Below are 20,072 nucleotides of genomic sequence, written 5' to 3' on the forward strand. Positions count from 1 at the left end.
TCTATACCCAGCGCTGTTCCTGAGACATTGTAGTTCCACCATCTTGATAATCTAACATCATATGTTGTATTCTAATTTACCTTGCTACTGGGGGCGTCTTTTGGGGAGGGGGAAAAGGGGGGAGCTTGCTCCCAAAAATGTGGTTAAAAATTATTATATACCCCATGCCCCTTGACTATTCGGATATGGACCCCTCTTGCCCCCCAACAATAAAAATCCTGGAGATTTGCCCTGATTGCTGCTTAGCTATACATAGATTTTAAGCCCCACATGAGCTTATATGCAAAAGGGTTTCGATGAATCACAGACCAAAAAAATGTTAAACCTATTTTCCTCCCCCCAAAAGAAGATTTTAAGCCCCCCTTGACTCACTCTCACTCTCTTCCTCTCTTCCCTTTCGTCCCTAACCAATGGTATCTGAAAGTTACACCTTCGTACCCCAAGTCGTTGCAGAAACGTTGCAGGTATGTTAGGCTACTTTGATAACCTGGATACTCATAGTACATTTTTATACCCCCCCCCTCACTAAGTAACAAAAATGAGATACACTCGGATTTTTTGAGAAAAATCCCTTTAGACCCCACTACAAACAGTAGCCGGCCGGAAGGCTTCAATTTGATTCCCAGAACTATTTCAGAGATACTGCAGATTTTCAGCTCTTCAGGGCCCATATTTGTCTTTTGATTTACTTAGGTACCCAATTTATTTCCACCATTGCAAAACCTTGGGTATGTTGGTCGATTGAAGGATCCATATGAGCTTTTCTATTTAAAATTATTTATAAAAATCGGCTATTTTCATAGGCAGCGCGCTAGCGCTGCCTAAGCAAAGAACGATGTGGCCACAATGTGTTTTTTTTCTTCTTCTTCTTTCTTCGACAGGCATTTCGTATCGAAGGAGTTGTCGTAGAAACTTCAAAAAGGGCTCATTCGATTGAAAATTGGAGTGGCTAGTGCCTTTTTTAATAGTCGAAAGTGATTGAAGGGATGCTAGCCCCCCCCCACTCCCATACATTCCCCAAACGCATCCCATCAAAATTTTGAGATAGCCATTTTGTTCAGCGTAGGGGATTTCCAGACAGAAAATATGTTTTTGAGGAGGACACTCCCCCACAGCCCTTGGGGCAAGGGTTTTAAGTTATGCCCTGAGGGCATATAAGAACGATGTTGGCACAATGTACTATTTTTTTCCTTTAGAGCTGGGCACTTCATATGGAAGTGGTCGTCGTAGAAACTTCAAAAGGGGCTCTTTCGATTGGAAATCGAGAGTTCTAGTGCACTTTTTAATAGTTGAAAGTAATTGGAGGGCAACTAGCCCCCCCCCCCACGCCCATCATTCCCCAGAACGCATCCAATCAAAATTTTGAAATAGTCATTTTGTTCAGCGTAGTTGATTTCCAGATAGAAAATTCGTTTTTGAGGAGGACACTCCCCCACGACCCTCAGGGCAAGGGTTTTAAGTTATGCCCGGGGGGCATATAAGGTTTTTATAGAAGGCGTTGTCGTAGAAAAAAAGGGCTTATTCGATTGGAAATTCAAAGGGCTAGTACCCTTTTTAATAGTCAAAAGTGATTGGAAGGCAACTAGCCCCCCCCCCCCTCAACGCCCATCATTTCCCCAAACACATCCAATTAAAATTTTGAGATAGGCATTTTGTTCAGCGTAGTTGATTTTCAGATGGAAAATATGTTTTGAGGAGGACACTCCCCCGCAACCCTCCGGGCAAGGGTTTTAAGTTATACCCTTTGGGCATATAAGTTTTTTATAGAAGGCATTGTCGTAGAATCTTAGAGCTGGGCACTTCATATGGAAGTGGTCGTCGTAGAAACTTCAACAGGGGCTCATTCGATTGGAAATTGAGAGTTCTAATGTCCTTTTTTAATAGTCCAAAGTGATTGGAGGGCAACTAGCCCCCCCCCACGCCCATCATTCCCCAGAACACATCCAATCAAAATTTTGAGATAACCATTTTATTCAGCGTAGTTGATTTCCAGATAGAAAATATGTTTTTGAGAAGGACACTCCCCCATAACCCTAAGGGAAAGGGTTTTAAGTTATGCCCTGGGGGTATATAAGGTTTTAATAAAAGACGTTGTCCTAGAAACTTCAAAAAAGGCTCATTCGATTGGAAATTCAAAGGGCTAGTGTCCTTTTTAATAGTCAAAAGTGATTGGAGGGCAACTAGCTCCCCCCCCCCTACGCCCATTATTCCCCCAAACACATCCAATCAAAATTTTGAGATAGCCATTTTGTTCAGCGTCGTTGATTTCCAAATGGAAAAAATGTTCTTGAGGAGGACACTACCCCACTACCCTCAGGGCAAGGGTTTTCAGTTATTCCCTGGGGGCATATAAGGTTTTTATAGAAGGCGTTGTCGTAGAAACTTCAAAAAAGACTCATTCGATTGGAAATTCAAAGGGCTAGTGCCCTATATAATAGTCGAAAGTGATTCGAGGGCAACTATTCCCCCCACGCCCATCATTTCCCCAAACACATCCAATCAAAATTTTGAGATAGTCATTTTGTTCAGCGTAGTTGATTTCCAGATAGAAAATATGTTTTTGAAGAGGAAGCTCCCCCACAACCCTCGGGGCAAGGGTTTTGAGTTATGCCCTGAGGGCATATAAGAACGATATTGGCACAATGTACTATTTATTATTTTTTTTTTCCTTTAGAGCTAGGCGCTTCATATGGAAGTGGTCGTCGTAGAAACTTCAAAAGGGGCTCATTCGATTGGAAATTGAGAGTTCTAGGGCCTTTTTAATAGTCAAAAGTGATTGAAGGGCAACTAACCCCCCCACCACCACGCCCATCATTCCCCAGAAAACATCCAATCAAAATTTTGAGATAGCCATTTTGCTCAGCGTAGTTGATTTCCAAATAGAAAATATGTTTTTGAGGAGGACACTCCCCCACAACCCTCAGGGCAAGGGTTTTAAGTTACACCCGGGGGCATATAAGGTTTTTATAGAAGGTGTTGTCATAAAAACTTCAAAACAGGCTCATTCAATTGGAAATTCGAAGGGCTAGTACCCTTATTAATAGTCGAAAGTGATTGGGGGGCAACAAGCTTCCCCCCCATGCCCATCATTCCCCCAAACACATCCAATAAAAATTTTGAGATAGCCATTTTGTTCAGCGTAGTTGATTTCCAGATAGAAAATATGTTTTTGAGGAGGAATCTCCCCCACAGCCATCATGGCAAGGGTTTTAAGTTATGCCCTGGGGGCATATAAGGTTTTTATAGAAGGCGTTGTCGTAGAAACTTCAAAAAAGGCTCATTCGATTTGAAATTTAAAAGGCTAGTGCCCTTTTTAATAGTCGAAAGTGATTGGAGGACAACTAGCCCCCCCCCCCCCTCCACGCCCATCATTTCTCCAAACACATCCAATCAAAATTTTGAGATAGCTATTTTGTTCTGCCTAGTTGATTGCCAGATAGAAAATATATTTTTGAGGGGGACACTCAGCCCTCAGGGCAAGGGTTTTAAGTTATGCCCTGGGGTCATATAAGGTTTTTAAAGAAGGCGTTGTCGTAGAAACTTCAAAAAAAGCTCATTCGATTGGAAATTCAAAGGACTAGTGCCCTTTTTAATAGTTGAAAGCGATTTGAGGGAAACTAGCTCCCCCCCCCCCAAGCCAATCATTCCCCCGAACACATCCAATAAAAATTTTGAGATAGCCATTTTGTTCAGCGTAGTTGATTTCCAGATGAAAAAAAAATATGTCAGATAGACTATGTCAATATAAAACGAACAGAAATTAATTTAAAAAAGTTTATCCACAAAATACGTTTTTCAAAGAAAAGTAAAGAACTCTATTAAACAAAAAATGAGCAAAAATAAAATCAAATAATCTACCAAGCGTGAAACTACCACAAATCAGCATCGATAAATAAATGAAACCCAAAACCATCAGAAAATACAATAATTAACTGAGTCAAACTCAAAACGAGCAGAATATAACATAAGTTGGGCGCAAAACCCCTATGCCTTCCCACGGCCAGGACAAAATTTGCACTTTACTGAAAAAATACAAATGAATGTGCATTGTCAGTTTAATATACATATACTGGTATTTACTAGTAATCAAAATTTTAATATTATTTGATTTATTAAAGTTATATAAGTAAAAACATTCATATTTTTTCAGTAAAGTGCAAATTTTGTTCTGGCCTTGGGAGGGCATAAAGGTTTTGCGCCAAACTTGTGTTAATTTCTGCTCGTTTTGAGTTTGACTTGGTTATAAATTGTAATATATGTTCGTTATGGGTTTCACTTATTTATCGACGCTGATGTGTGGTAGTTTCACGCTTGGTAGATTACTTGATTTTATTTTTGCTCATTTTTGTTTAATACAGTTCTTTATTTTTCTTTGAAATACTTATTTTGTGGGAAAAGTTTTTAAATTAATACACAATTAAGGATCATTGTCTCCAGGGATGTCGGAGTTGTATTGACCCCGTAGGCCTACTTATTAGACCTTATAACATTTCTGAACAAAATAACTATCTCAAAATTTAGATCTAAAATCATGGGGCTTAAAAGGGAGATGGTTAGTAGAAAAGGACACAGAAGGAGGCTGGTTGCCCTCAAATCTCTTTTGACCCTTAAATAGGGAAATACAGCCTTCAATTTTCAATCAATGAGCCCCCCCCTCCCACCACCCCCCAGAATTCGTATGAACACCTGTCCATGAAAAGAGACCGGGTAAAAAACGTTTGTTCCCATTTCCAGCCCATTGCTGGGCCAGTTTTGGGGGTTAAATTTTACATTTTTTTTCTATTTTTTCTACCATGTTAGGGCCCGATAGAGCAAGGACTTAAGGATTTAAGTTTCAAAGCAACTGAGAAAAACAGTTTTTAGCCCTATTTTGGACCCGTTTTTCGGGAGGAGGGCCGTGCCCCAGATTTTTGTTTTCCTTGGGTTCCTCTTGGCCCAAGGATTTACGGCAGTAACTTTCAAACTGAGAGGGAGCAAAATTTCTTTCTTGACCCCCCCCCCATTTTCTGATTTCCTGGCTCCATCCTTTTCCTTGCAACAAAATAGTTGATCCTTTTGGTCCACGGAGTGATCCCTGAAAGTTTAAAGTCAGTCACATACCCAGCATCAAATAAGCCCCCTTTTTCCAGTATAAATCGGTGTATAATCAATTAGGAATTTGCACTATTTGCGGCTCTTGTCCGAGGGGCTTTGGGTTCCAATTGGGTTCCAGTTGCCCTCAAAGTGCTAAACTTTCAGGTTTAGGGTACTAAAACTTTCAATTCTCAATCAGATTTGTCCCTTCCTATGACCACCCCTTATATACAGATTAGCCAGGGGAAAAAAGAAATGAATAATCAAACAGTTCGAGGTAACGAAATATTAGTAAGGAGTAACTCGGCCCAATAGTAACCGTATCTCTAAAAAAAACAGAATTTTGGCAGCACGAGACACAACAAAAGAATAAGTTTTTAATTGTGATACCAAATATATAAATTTCACTAGGTTTAATGCTACCCATCAAAAGCTACGAGCCTGAGAAAACTTGTCTGATTTTCGAAAAAAAGGGGGGAGACAGTCATGCAATCAGAAAAGTCAACATATCCGAGAACCCTACTGTGGATGTTTGAAGCTCCTATCTACGAAAATATCGAACCAATGGTCCTTAAAGATCGGGAGAGAGCTCATTTGAATGCAAATGAAATATTCTAGTGCCCTTTTTAAGTAGCCAAAGAGATGGATTTCAAATATCCCACTCCCACCCCCTTTTTCCAAAAGACGTCCGATCAAAATTTTGTTGAAAGGTCAAATAACTACGCTTTTTGGGATGACATGATTCCCCCCCCCCCCCACTATAGTCCCTGGGGAAAGAAATCTAGGTAACAGAATTTGCCCATTGTTCACATAAAGTATTGGCTATTAGGAAATATACAGTTCTTTGGGGGTAAAGAGGGTTTCCTGCAGGGAGCGAGGAATGGAGATTTTCCATAGGAGATTTTTCATGAGAAGGAAAATTTCCGGGGAGAACTTCACAGGGAAATTTTACAAGGAGAGAGGGGGGAAGGTGATTTCCAAACATGAGTTGAAAAGCAGTCAGAAACTAAGTAAAAAAACTAAGATTTTCAACTGAAAGGAAGGAGCGACATTGAAGCTTAAAACGAGCAGAAATTATTCCTTGTGAGTGAGGCTGCCCCTTCCTCAACCCTTGCTCTTTACGGTCCAAGTTTGACTTTTTTTAACAGTTCCTTAAATTTAAAAGAAAATTAAAATTTGCATCATCACTTTTGAAATGTCACTTTTTTGTATTCAAAATTAGGTCGGTAAGCACTGAATACTTAAGCATAAATGTTTTTTTTCAGATATTTTAAAGAATCTGGAATCTGTGTAAAAATATTGAGTTATTAACACCTGAACAAAACTTTATTTATGTCTTCTTAAAAGGATTTCAAATTTGTATATACCGACTTTGAAATGCCGTTTCTGCATTCAAAAGTAACCCCTAATGACTGTTTTGGAATAATTAAGTTTCTCTTTCTTTACTTCCTTAACAATTCTTTGATAGAATGTCAGATAAAACAAAATTTCAAGAACTAATTTAATTTTTTGCTGGAATTTTAGTGATAATTTTGTATGAATATCTGCAAAGAATTTGTAATTTGTATTTCCCTCACTATACCGCTTACCAAAAAAGAGTATTCTGTCAGTGTAGAACATAAGTTTTATACAGAACACATACACATTTTATCATGTATTTGAAACTGTCATCCTTAGTGATTTGTCTATCGTTTCGTAAGTTTACATTTCTTTTGTTAAAGTGACAAGTTTCTTCGACATAACTAATATATTTATATACAGTGTTCATATTTATAAACTGTTAGTGTAATTTATGTGGAGGCACTTTCTTCGATATGTTACGGCTACTAGTTTTTTTGAGGTCACCATTCGCGGGATGGCTTGTGAAGACAGCTTAGCTTTCTATCTGATTTGTGTAACTAGCGAAAGGTTGCACTGCCCATATTCACGAGAAGCTGAAAATTAGCCAAGGCTGAACAGCAGATGCAGGTTGCTAGAGTAAGACTGTTAAATTAGCTGATTAACTCACTAATGAGTTGATCGGACCCTTTCAAAAACGGGTCCCGACTGGCCCAATCATCCTTTATCTGGCCCTGCCTTTCGAATCACAATTTCACCCTTAACCCAAATGTAGCACTGATTTCCGTTGGAAATCTACTTTACTCCCCTCCCCTCTATATTTGCAAATATGCGCCTTGATTTGCATACCTGCATTGAGTTTTTTGTTATTTTCACAAACTGTTAAATCAATTTGAGCAAAAGAGCGAATTACAGAGAATTCAGTGTGCGTGCTATAATTTTGCACATTATGGGTGGAGTGGGGGTAAAGTTCATTTCCAACATGAATGAATGTTGTTTTTTTTTTATTCAGAAGGAAATTGTGATTCTAAGAGTTTGTCTATTTCTTAGCTATCCTATTATTGAGTTAGTCGGAAAATATACCTTGAAGTTCTCTAACAATTCAGACTTTTTTTGTTTTTTCGGATTTTTAATTCATATTATACTTTTTTAGCTTAGTTTTATTTTCTCCTTGCTACCTTCGACTGAAACTAGATAAATTTTCAATCTTACCTCATTTTCTTTGCTTGGCATTTTCCTTTCTGACACTTTCTTATTTATTGTTTAAATAAAAATCTACACCCTTCGCCCTGTCTTACGAGCCCTGGAGCAGAACAAATGCGTGTTATACGGAACAGATAGATACGATATCTTTTATCACGCACTTGAAATTTGAAACTCACCCTTTTGATTTGTCTATCATCTCTTTCCATTTATTTTGATAAAGTGACAGAAGTTTCTTCGATACTGCCTAAATAATAAATAATATACTTGAAAAGAGGAGGCTTATATTCATAGGAAATTAATAGTATTCAGGGGCGTTCTTTTGCACTTCTTTACATTTTACTTCTTTACCTTCAATTTTGTCTATTATATTTGGTGTATTTGACAAAAGATGTTGATAAAAAAATTATTCACTCTGACACTTAGCTTTTGTCAATTTTATCCAGCATATCCGACAAAGGATGCCGATATAGAATTTATATATATAGCATATAGCACGCTGCCTCTATTGGCCCATGTAGGGCCAAAGCACGCTACCTCTAAGACGTAATATATCACATTTTTCTGCAAAGATTTCCGTTCTTTAATTCATCTTTCTTCTAAGACCTTACAGCTCACTGATGTTAGCAAAACGTGTGAAGGACGCCATTTTTCTGCCACATAGAACAATGATGAGAGAACTTTGATTATATGCTCATCGTTGTTTTTAGACCGCTGATCAGAGCAGGATGATGAAAGACGTTTGCTGGTTAACTTTTCATCTGATATGTGCAACTAGAGAAAAGCTGCAAGGTCGACATCGACGCGAAGCTGAAAACAGGCTAAAGTTAGAAATCAGTTCCAGTCTGCTAGAGCAGTGGACTGGACGTGCTAGTACTGCTGCAAAGTCTTTTAGGCTAGGTAATTTCAGCCCCAATTTCAAATTAATAATAGTCAACAATCCTGTTTCCGTGTTCTAACGAAAAAATGCTATAAAGAAATACTAGAGAATTTCTCCAGCAATTTGGGCTGCTGATGAAGAAAATTGCTGTTGGATTTTAAACTTGAAATTCAAAAAACTTGTTGACTACTCTTACGTTTTAGTTTTATTGTTTAATTCATTGTTATATTTTTACGATTCAAATTTGTCTTCTATTGATTGATTAATAAATTAGTTTAGTATATATTAAGGTAAATTCAATAAAATAATTCTTTAACAAGTGACGATGGAGAGAAAAGGGGAACTAACTGAAATCAATCCATATGGCGACGCTAAACTGGAATAGGGTAAATTATTCTTTACCCATACATGAAATCGCACAATCGAAGTGCTCTACTGGAAAGAGGGATAGGGATCCCTAAATCAAAACACGTTTTTGCTTTAAAATCACCAAATACCTCCCCCTCCACCCTTACCAATCAAGGGCGTAATTTATTATAGGGCAGGGGGCAACTACCACCAAACCCTAATTTGTCCCCAGCTGAAATTCATTGTCTTTAAAAATCTTGTTAAAACTAAGATAGAATTATCTCAAGTATCCACAGAAACAGATCAGTTTTCTTTAGTATACCTTTGCCTTTGTGGTACTAGATGGTTCATTTTTCATTTTTCATTTGGTCACTCTGCCCCCCTCTCCCAGCATTTTAACAAAATTACGCCCCCGCCACCAAATCAATTCTAAATAATTTGATCACACAACAAAGAAGTTTATAATGGACAAGACAGAGTGATCCTTTAACAAAACTCATCCCCTTACAGTAGCCAGCGTCTTCAGAAGACAGGTCTAAGCCAGGGAGGGAGGTTATATATAAAGTCACATTTGTCCTAGTCTTTATTACTGCGTTATGTATTTTGGGGGAAACATATTAGCTATATATACGCTGAATTGTATTCTGGGGGCATAATTAAGAATATTAAGAGTTGAAAGACAAATATCGAAAAAAGAAGAATAATTAGACTGCAACAAGGGTCATTCCCCTACGCAACTTCCTGGCTATATAAAATAAAATATACACTTAAAACTATCTGCATAGCACTTTTCTTAATGTAAAAAACAAATAGAATTTAAACTCTTGGAAATATTTAGAAAATATATTCATATCGTCTGTAATATTTACCCATAAAATATTCTGATTTAAGTTCTTTTAAATGAGATTTTAGCTCTTAGGACAGATGAACAAAGAAATTTCATATTCCCCCTCCTCAAAAAAAAAAATCTACGCTTTTTTATAGCTTTCATACATTTCGAAAGCAAAATCCTCACAAAATAAGGCAAACGAAATTGATAAATATAACAGCATATAGCACGCTGCCTCTATTGGCCCTTGTAGGGCCAAAGCACGCTGCCTCTCCTTTGTCCGCACTTGATCTTACCAGTTAACCCGTCCTTTTATCGACCATATTGCTACTTTTTTTCGCTTTGTTGGAGTAGTGACAAACTTTGCTAGATCTATATTCAGATAAATCCAATTATTGCATTGTTGTGGTTTTTTACAGTTGTATTAGTGCTAATGTTTTTATTTACGAATTGTTCGTAATCCCGTAAAATCGATCGATTCCACAAAAGGACGTGGGTGCGTGTAAAAAAAAACAACAAAAAAAAAACAAAAAAAAACACCCGACGCCATGGTATATAATCCGATTATTCAAATTATTGATAGAGAAACTGTGGGAACGTTGAAGCAAATAATAGAAAAAAAATGACTTTTTGACTGGCATAGTTGCTAGTTCCATGTCTCCCTGCTTTCTGGTTTCTTTCTGGTCCCTGAAGCTGCACCACAAACCGGCGGTCCACCACCAGAAATATTTTAACGACCCGCCGCCCCAAAAGCTTTGGCGTGCTGCCATCATGGTCGGCGGATCCGGGCCGCCGGGAATTTCCAGTCCCAAATTCCTTTCTGGGATTATTTGTTCAGTTGAGAGGCAAATATTCTCCCTATTGTGGGCAAATATAAGGCAAAATTCACTGTTTAATGGTGCATGCAAAAATTTTGGATTTTCCTCAAAATGTTTTTGAAATTATTCGTCTACTACGGACTTAAGTTGGTCTTACGCCTGTTTATATACTCTTTCCTACAATCATCAGTTTTTGAGACAATGAATACTCACTAATGTTTGATAGTAGCTACTTTCCACAATCCATTTGCAACATTCAAATATTGGACAATAAACCTTGCGTTTCAAGACAATTAGCGCCAATGAAGATGACCATGATTGAAAATATGTCATTTTTCTTTTATAGATCTGTGGATTGTGGACGGCAAACGTGCAGACGGTACTTGCAAAAAACGTCCCTTTACATATACCATGGCCGACGTAAAACAATGTGATAAATACTGGCGATGTGCCAACGGAGTTTTAACTCCAGAGCTATGTCCAGATGGCCTTGTGTATGATTATGTGAGCCAATCCTGTCATATGCCTCAACGAATCAATTGTAAAGGAAGAATGGCTCTGCGTAAGTAGATTTATTTTAGGCTGTTGAATACCCTTACCAAGAACTCCCAGAAGATGTAGCTTAGGAGAGTTTTAAAGGAAGGGGGTCTCCTAGCATGATTTGAAAAAAAGGTCTGAAATTAAATGTAAAAAAAAAGTTATTTCAACTAAAACTGAGGAATAACATTAAAACTTAAAACCAACAAAAGTTATTCCGCATATAAGGGGGCTGCCCCTTTCTCAACCTTCGCTCTTTACGCAGGATTTTGACTTTTATCACGATTCTTTGAGAAAAACAACTCAAACACAAGGACCGTTGAATTTGAATGAAAAATTAGTTTTCTAAATAACTTTATGATTTTAGCGTAAAAAACTAATGTTGAGGAAGGGGCAGGCCCCCTCATGTACGGAAATTTCTGTTCGTTTTAAGTTTTAATGTTGCTTTTGACTTTCAGTTGATAAAACTTGTCCTTTTTTATTTAATTGCTTAAAAATGCCGATAAAAGAATATTCACTCGAGAATGTAGCTCCAGATATTCTATCACTTGCGGTTTGACGTGAAAAAAAGTATCCTTGACAAGGAATAAAAAACAAAAGCAGCTAATGGGAAAAAAATTGTGCTTTTGCATACAGAGCAAATATCCATTGATGGGTAATTTTAAACTTCATGAGTTGTATATATCTGGAATAAACACGAAAAAAATTCCTTTGATGTTATTTTTGCTTTTAAAATTGTTTTTATTCTTTAGTTTCAGTTCCCATTGACAAGAATAAGAGTGGCTCTTTACTTACAATTTTGTTAACGGGGATTTCTTGAAAATGCATGCTATACTAATCAGTGTTGGGTGATATTGAATATCGATATCGATATATCACACCAAATATCGATATCGAATATCGAAACGTAAATATCAATATCGAAAACGATATTATTTGGGCTTTTTTTGATCCAACAGAGAAATTTGTTTCGTAAATGGTCGAGAAGAAGAATATTGTATTCAATCCATTAACTCATCTATTCTGATACACAGCATGTATAGCTGTATCCAGAAGTTGACATAGCCTGTTCGCAAACTATGTTTAGTGAGGACTCTCAAATGTTTCTGAGAACCTCCGAAAGGCTTTGTTAAATAAAATACCTTCTAGGCTTATAGGCCTTGTTCAGATTACACTCGTCACGATTGCCACATACTTCAATTCGTGTTTCAAGAAATTATATATTACCCCTGGCGATCTTCTCCAACTAGAGAGTAAAAGAGCAAGAGACATGGATTTGGCTGTACTGGAATATGTATCAACAGATGCAAGTGCCATGACATACCCTGCGATTCGGCCACTGTAGAATCAAGCCAGTTTTTGAGGATTTCATGACGAAGCTTCAGTAGCTAATGCAAGGCAAGCTTCGTCAGCAGCTGTATCTGCCACGGCTTCCCAGATTTTTAGTGGGGAGTCTTTATCCTTGAAAAACTGATCCACTCAAGTCATGGAAGTCTTGTAATATGGGTCTCAGAGATAAATTTGTCATAAAATTAATGTCCATTTCCACCACCAATGCCCTTTCTGAGAGTGGATTCCAAGCGTGACCAGTTAATCATATGGTTCGTGGCAACAAACTGTACGTAAGGAGCAGCTCGGTCAAATAGCGACCGAAACTCTAAAGCACGGAATTTTGATGAAAATAGATACATCAAGTGATTTGGCTTTTGCGCCGACTCCAGATATATAAAATTAATCAAGTCTCACGTCCCCATCACAAGCCATGGAAGTCTGAGAAAATTTTTATAACTTTTGGGTAAGGGTGAAAACGCCCCTAAAATGTCAAAGAATCTTAATTCAAATCGCATTGAGACAAAAAGTTATTTTTGAAAAAGGTTGTAAGTTAATATGTTTAGTGTCTACATTTAGTATTTGTTTTTGGGAAGTAAATATACATTTTTGGGTGAATTTTCTGTGGGGAGGGGGGAATTTTCTGCAGTGGAGATTTTCCAAAAGGAGATTTTCCATGGGGAGGGAAGTTTCCGGGATGAACTTTCAAAGGGAAACCATACACGGGGGAATTTACCAGAATTCTTATACTAAGTTCTTTTATTTGACTTACTTTCTCTTTGCCAATTTAATTTTACATGTGGAGATATACCGGGGAAATTGCCGAGGGAACATTTTCAAAGGAGTTGAAATTGCCTGGTGGATTTTCCGTCGGGGGATTTTTACGGGAGAGAATCTCTATGGGGGAATTTTACGTTGGAGAGACTTTCCACTGAGACATTGGGAGGGAAGAATTTCCAGGAAACATTTTCTACGAAGGGAGCATTTCTGGCATGATTTGAAAAACAATTAGAGATTAAAATGAAAGTAAGTCTTTTTTTCAAACAAAAGTTGGCTCAAAAGAATTTTCCAGGCGGGATTGTCCGGAAGACTTTTTTGGGGGGAATTTTCAGCAGGGATGGAATTGTCTGGGGGAAGGGGGTCTTACTCGGGAGGAGCTTTCCAAGGAAGAATTTCCTCGTGGGGGAACTTCCATGGAGAGAAAAGGCGGATTTTCCGGCATTATTTAAAAAACAATTCAATAAAAAACATTTTTTAAAACTAAAAGTAAGGAGCAACATCCAAAGTTAAAACGAACCGAAATGGTCTCGTGAATGAGGATGGGGTCCCTCTCCTCAATGCCTTGCTTTTTAAGCTAATTGTACCCCCCACCCCTCAATTATTTAAGAACAACTCCTGAAACAAAAGAACTGTTTAATTAAAGTAAGGAGATCTTTAAAATACAAAGAGAAATTTTGGTGTGAAGAGCGAGGTATTGAGGAGGGGTTATCCCCTCTTGCACGGGACAGTTTCTATTCTTCTGAGTTTTAATGTTGCTCCGTACTTTCATTGGGGGAAAAAATTATTTAATCGCTGAAACCAGAACCAAGTCTCAGGGGAAACTATTAACATGCGGCTGATTTTGAATAGCCAAAAATAGCCATTATCTTATTTTTCTTTATCCTGAGTCGGAGTAATTTCAAGTTTTTGTAATATTCATTCATATACTGGAAGTTTTTTTTATTTTATTCGAGATTTAGAAAACACTGCAAAATACTCTTTAATTACAATTTTTTATTAAATTTTGGCAAAACCTGAAATTAGTCTGACCAAAAAACTGATCAGAAATATCAAAGTCTGAATATGAAAAACTGAGGAGGAATATCGATTTATCAATTATTGAATATCGAAAGTAAATATATAGACACATCGATACATTCTTTAATCAAATTATCGCCCAACATTAATACTTTCGCCGGGTACTTTAAATTCAATAGAATTGTTTATTTTTGGAACCTACTTGAAATGAACGTGCTTTCCATGCATTTATTAATTATTATTTTTATTTATTTATTTTTTTACCCACTAATGACAACAAGGTAAATAGCGGAGTAAATAAAAAAAAAGACACAAAATACGAAAAAAAATATAAACTCAAGAAAAAAAAAAAGAATATATATATATATATATATATATATATATATATATATATATATATATATATATATAATACACTCAACCTACGAAAAAATATACACTCAGGACCGTGAAACGGCGGCAGTTGGTTCTTTTTTATATCTGACACTTTCTGCTCAACACGGCAACCTTCTAAATCTGAATCTAAAACTTTCTAAATCGACCAAATATCTATATTTTTTCTTGAATGAGTTATAAGTATTTTGTCTTCTAGAATTTACATATTAACTCTTTTGCATATAATGAGTGATGTATCCGATGCCAATGCTTTGGACTTTGCATTGGGCAATGGTTTGGGCATTAGTTTACCTTCATAAACATAGCTTTCGTATATTTTGATCTTTCGGTGGGTTTCAAACCCAGGTCATACTTTACACGATGGGACCCTGGTCAAAAAAGTATGAGGCCTTGTTACCCTCCAATGACTTTCAAGTGGTAAAAACGGTACCGGTGCTCGTGATTCCCGTCTGAAAGAGCCCTTTTCTCCAGTATTCTAAGATCAATATGGGCATCTCTCATGAACATAATATAGGGAAAAAAAATAGTATATAGGCCTTCAAACATCCAGGACTACATTTGCTATCAATTTTCTATTCAGAACAAATATGTTCACCTTTATCCTAAAGCTTATGAGCTTGCCACTGGACCTTGAACACAAAATTTGCATAATTTCTTGATTTTCAAAAAGGGGAAAGGTATTTGAGATCCCGATATTGTTTTAAATACAGTTCATGTACAGTTTAAGTTCCATCAAGTTATAACATTCTCATTTTTCTAATACAAGCTACGGATAAAAATTTTCAATTGAAACCATTCATTTACACAAGTTAGGGTCGCTTCCATTGAATATCTTTAATTGATTTAAAACACTCTTGACCAAACCATCCATAAGACATAGAATTCTACAATTTGCCTCAGACAAGCGTACTTTTTTAAATGATTTTTTAATAAGACGGGCCCTTGACCCAAGGATATTGTGGGTTCCACTGCCCTTAGAGACTTAGCTCCCATTTTGAGCTCTCTAATTAAAATTAGTTTACGATTAAATTTTAACAAGCCGCCATTTGTGGCCACAAAGACCCTTGGGAATAAAAAATGGCACTACAAGGACCTAGTTTAGCTTATGGCTCTTAAAAATGCACCAAATACTAGGACTTCCCGGGTTTTCCGTTCAAATGAGGCCTCTTGTTAAACACTCTAACAAAGAAGCAAATACGATAAAAAGAAAAAAAACAATAAGCACGGACCTATTAAACAAAAAATACATAATTTAACAGTTTTGTAATAAAGGGATTGAAAATCCAAGGGATAGAAAAGGGATTGAGGTCCTGGATATCAATAGGTTGTTGTTTTATTTCCGTCTAGACATAATCACTATTTGGCAATCTACATCCTCCACCTATCTTTCCTTTTCTCTGTGTAAAATAGGCAAATTTATTTATACCAATAACTTTTGATGTGTAACTTTAAACTCATTTGGACACATTTAGAATCAGCAAAAAAATAGAGATTCTTGTTTACTAGTGGCGCGAGTGGCTCTTTACTCACCATTCCATACCATGTAAAGCTCGATGAAAAAATATTTTGTATTCACTCAAAATAATATAAATGTTGTTTTACAATGCTATATAAAACAAAATATTACTCACAATTTTTTTCTATTTTCGCACCCTCTTCAATATGAATATTCTATCTTATTTTTCACTTCCTCCCCTATCTGATTATCCATTCTTTTGATTGTTCTCAGGGAAATCTAATTATTAGCTTGAGCAGAGGACCCTTAATAGTCAATTATGTTTTCAGTTGCTTACTTGACATATTCAGAGAATAGAGAGATGATATATTTGTAGCCTGGAGTGAGAAAAATGTTCCCATCTCTATTTTTGTAAGTAGATATTGAATAACTCGATTTTCTAGGAATTCTCATCATGAGCATTAGCTGAGAAGTTGAGGGGGCAAATCCGCCCCCTACTAGATTTTGAGAAACAACTTTTTTTGGTGTTTCCATTGAAAGATATCGAAAAATAACAAAACTGACCCACCCTCCTTTAGATCTAAAACAAGATTTTGCCCCCCCCCCCTCATTATTATATTTGTGTGAACTAAAATCACTTTTCCTTATGTAAAATTATGCTATAAGACTTTGTATGGATTGTCCATGTAACGTTTGACAACTAAATACCCTAAAATATAAACTCAAGAACAAAATATTCTAATCTTTTTGTAAGCCATAGAAAGGAAGATGATAAAAGTGTTTTTGGGGGTGTACTTACCCCTTCAGGGGGCAATAGCATTGAGTTTCAGGAAACTGAAAGCTGAGACTTTGTTATAGACTATCTGAACTGACAGATACTGAAGGAAATTAAATGAATTGACAAGGTAACAGTTATATCGCATACATATAATAAGAAATTTTCTAAGAAATTAATACATTTTCTAAAACATTTATTTCTTATTGCATACGAAATTTTCTCATGTGAAAATAAGAGGAACGAATAAAAAACTGGGGAATGCATTAAAATATGACCTAAGGAGGTGTGAAGCGGAGGTCATAGATAAAATTGCTGAAGATCTGGAAGATGAAGCCAGACGGCAAAACAGTAAAATATTGTTATGGCATGTTAATAAATTGAGGGGGAATAGTCGATGTGGACCTATCCAAGTTATTAAATTAAAAAAACAAGTGTTTTTTACTGAAAGTAAGGAGCAATAATAAAACTTAAAACGAACAGAAATTATTACGTATATGAGGGGGTTTGCCCCCTCGTCAATACCTCGCTTTTTACGCTAAAGTTTGAATTTTGTTTCAGTTCTTTAAGAACTACCCCTGAGTCACAAAGGTCGTTCAAGTTCAAGTTCTTTATTAATCAATAAAAAATGTTTTGACAAAACTATCAAATTAGTGACCCACAGTGAGAATTACTCGTGTGTGGGTTTATATACACTCAACAATAAATAAATAATACTATCTCCAGATACTGGAATAAAAAGATTGCTCTTCAACTCTCCGTACGGTAACAAGAAACAAAATCCGAATAAAGTCAAAATAACCAAATAAATAAAGTAAAATGAGGATAGTCGTTTAATTAGAATAAATAGCTCTTTTGAAAGTGCAAAAAAAAATTAGCATAAAGATAGAGGTATTGACGAGAGGGCAAACCCCCTCGTATACGTGATAATTTCTTTTCGTATTAAGCTTTAATGTTGCTCCTTATTTACAGTTGAAAAAACTTGTTTTTATTTATTTAATTTCTGATCGTTTTTAAGTAACGCTGGGAAATCCGGCAACCCCTTCAAAGAAAAATTCTCTTCCCCCATAAAAATTCCTCCATCGAAAGATCCTCCCAGGTAACCCCCTCCTCCTGACCCACCCCACCAGAAAAAAAGTCCCCCCAAAACCTATGTATACTTCCCAATAGCAAATACTATATGTAAACAATGGGAAAAGTTCATAACTTGCAGCCCTTCCCCCAGGAACTGTGGGTGATTAAGTCATCCTCAAAGACATAATTATTAGATTTTCGACTATGCTGAGCAAAATGGCTATCTCAAAATTTTAATCTAGTGACTTTGGGAAAAGATAACCGTGGGAGGGGGACTAGTTGCTCTCCAATTTTTGGTGACTTAAACAGCACTAGAACTTTTAATTTCCGTTCAAATAGGCCCTCTTGCGATATTCTAGGACCACCGGGTCGATCCGTCATCTTTCTTCCGTGATCTGGATCCGTGATCTTTCTTCTGGCAAAAAATAAAAATTCCAGATTTTTGCAGATAGGATCTTGAAACCTATACAGTAGAGTTCACTGATACACTAAATCTGATGGTGTGATTTTCATTAAGATCCTACGACTTCTAGGGGGTGTTCCCCCTTTTTTCGAAAATAAGCAAATTTTCTCAGGGTCGTCACTTTTGATGGGTAAAACTAAACTTGATGAAATTTACATATTTAAAATCAACATAAATATCCAAATCTTTTGATGCATCTACTGGTATCAAAATTCTGTTTTTTAGAGTTTTGGTTACTATAGAGCCGGGCCGCTCCTTACTTACAGTTCGTTGCCACGAACTGTTTAAAAAATAGGAACGGGGCCACTACTGAAGATAAGGAACAAGTTAAAGGGATATGGGTAGAACATTTTTAGAATGTGCTAAACCATGTTACATGAAAAGATATAGAGAAGAATGAAAAAGTTTGTGACACTTTGGATGCGAAGGAAGATTTATTTTGTGAGGAAGAATCAGAGACAGTACTAAAAGGATAAAAAAAATAATAAGGCCCCAGGTACTAATAGCACGGTAAATGAGTTTCGTAAATACGAGGGGCTATGAGGTTAGAAATAAAATACTGAAGACTATGAATATGACTTGAAAAGGGGGAAGTACCAAGCAATTTTAGGAAAACTCTAATTAAACCCCTCTATTAGAAGGGTGATAAGAGTGAGTGTGGTAATTGTAGAGGCATTAGCCTGGTTTCTGTTGGTAGTAAATAGTCATCATACATAGTATGAGGATATTTATTAGACTTAAAGATGCTGTTGATAAAGTCTTAAGAGGGGGCTAGTTTGGTACAATTCAAAAACTCTAAAAATATATTGGCACAATACTATGAAATCAAAACAAACAATTTGAATGATTAATTAGCATAGATAATAAGATCATATACACTATAATAAATCAATAAAAAATACGAAATCAATATTATTGCAGAAAATTCAAATTAATACAAATAATAGTTAAAAAAAACAACGAAGAGACGAAATTAAGATCAGAAATAGTAACTTCGAATTCTTCATATATTTTCAGAGGATCCCGAGCCAAATGAACTATGCCCTAGACGAAACGGAAGATTTCCAGTAGAGGACTCTTGCGAACAATATATTAGCTGTGAAGATGGAGAAGGAAAAATTGTTACATGTCCAACAAGTAAGTTTTAAATGTTAGCCATACTGTACTTAGAAAATTTGTTAGGTGAAATCAAAGTTGTGTTCCACTTACGATTAAGCTCACTCTATAAAAAAAGAAGTAAAAAAGAACATGGAACCAGTGGCGTACACGAGGGAGGCGGGAATCAGGCCCCTCCCTACGCTTCTGAATTTTCTTGAATTTCTCAGCAACTCTATGTGCGATGATCGAGAAATCTAATGAACCGAGATAATGATTGTAAATACTCTTTAAGTGTTTGATTCAGTGGATCTTCAAACCCCGTGGAGAGTCTTGCGATTCTTCAGTATTCCTGATAAACTAGTTGACCAAGTAGTTGCAACGTGCGAAGAGACTATGGGTGAGGTGTGGTTGCCCTCTATTCACTTTTAAATCTTAACAAGGGCGCTGGAACTTCCAATTAATGAGCTCTTTCTAAATTTTATACGACCACCCTTCCCATAAAAACCTTATATCGTAACACTGGCAACTTACATAGCTTACAGCCTTTGGAACGGGTGCCGGAAGGGGAGTCTTTTGACTGCGACTGTGACTACTTGCGACTGCAACTAATTACGACACTGCCGACTTGTGAGTGCAACTGCAACTATATGTCACTGCG

The 20,072-nt window shown here is 36.6% G+C and overlaps 1 protein-coding gene across 1 annotated transcript in view; it reads left to right on the forward strand.

The window, feature by feature from the left end:
• The first annotated feature begins 410 nt into the window (after positions 1-410).
• LOC148943446 (protein obstructor-E-like) overlaps positions 411-20,072 on the forward strand; it is a 32,710-nt gene continuing 13,048 nt past the window's right edge. Inside the window, exons 1-4 of the mRNA XM_089101139.1 lie at positions 411-464; positions 8,325-8,514; positions 10,836-11,051; positions 19,334-19,453. Coding sequence (XP_088957265.1) covers positions 411-464; positions 8,325-8,514; positions 10,836-11,051; positions 19,334-19,453 — 580 coding nt within the window. The remainder of the gene's footprint in view (positions 465-8,324; positions 8,515-10,835; positions 11,052-19,333; positions 19,454-20,072) is intronic.

Source organism: Artemia sp. Qi Xiang Cuo, chromosome 15 (assembly GCF_049724085.1).
Source record: "Artemia sp. Qi Xiang Cuo chromosome 15, ASM4972408v1, whole genome shotgun sequence".
In the NCBI taxonomy this organism is placed as follows: Eukaryota; Metazoa; Arthropoda; class Branchiopoda; order Anostraca; family Artemiidae; genus Artemia; species Artemia sp. Qi Xiang Cuo.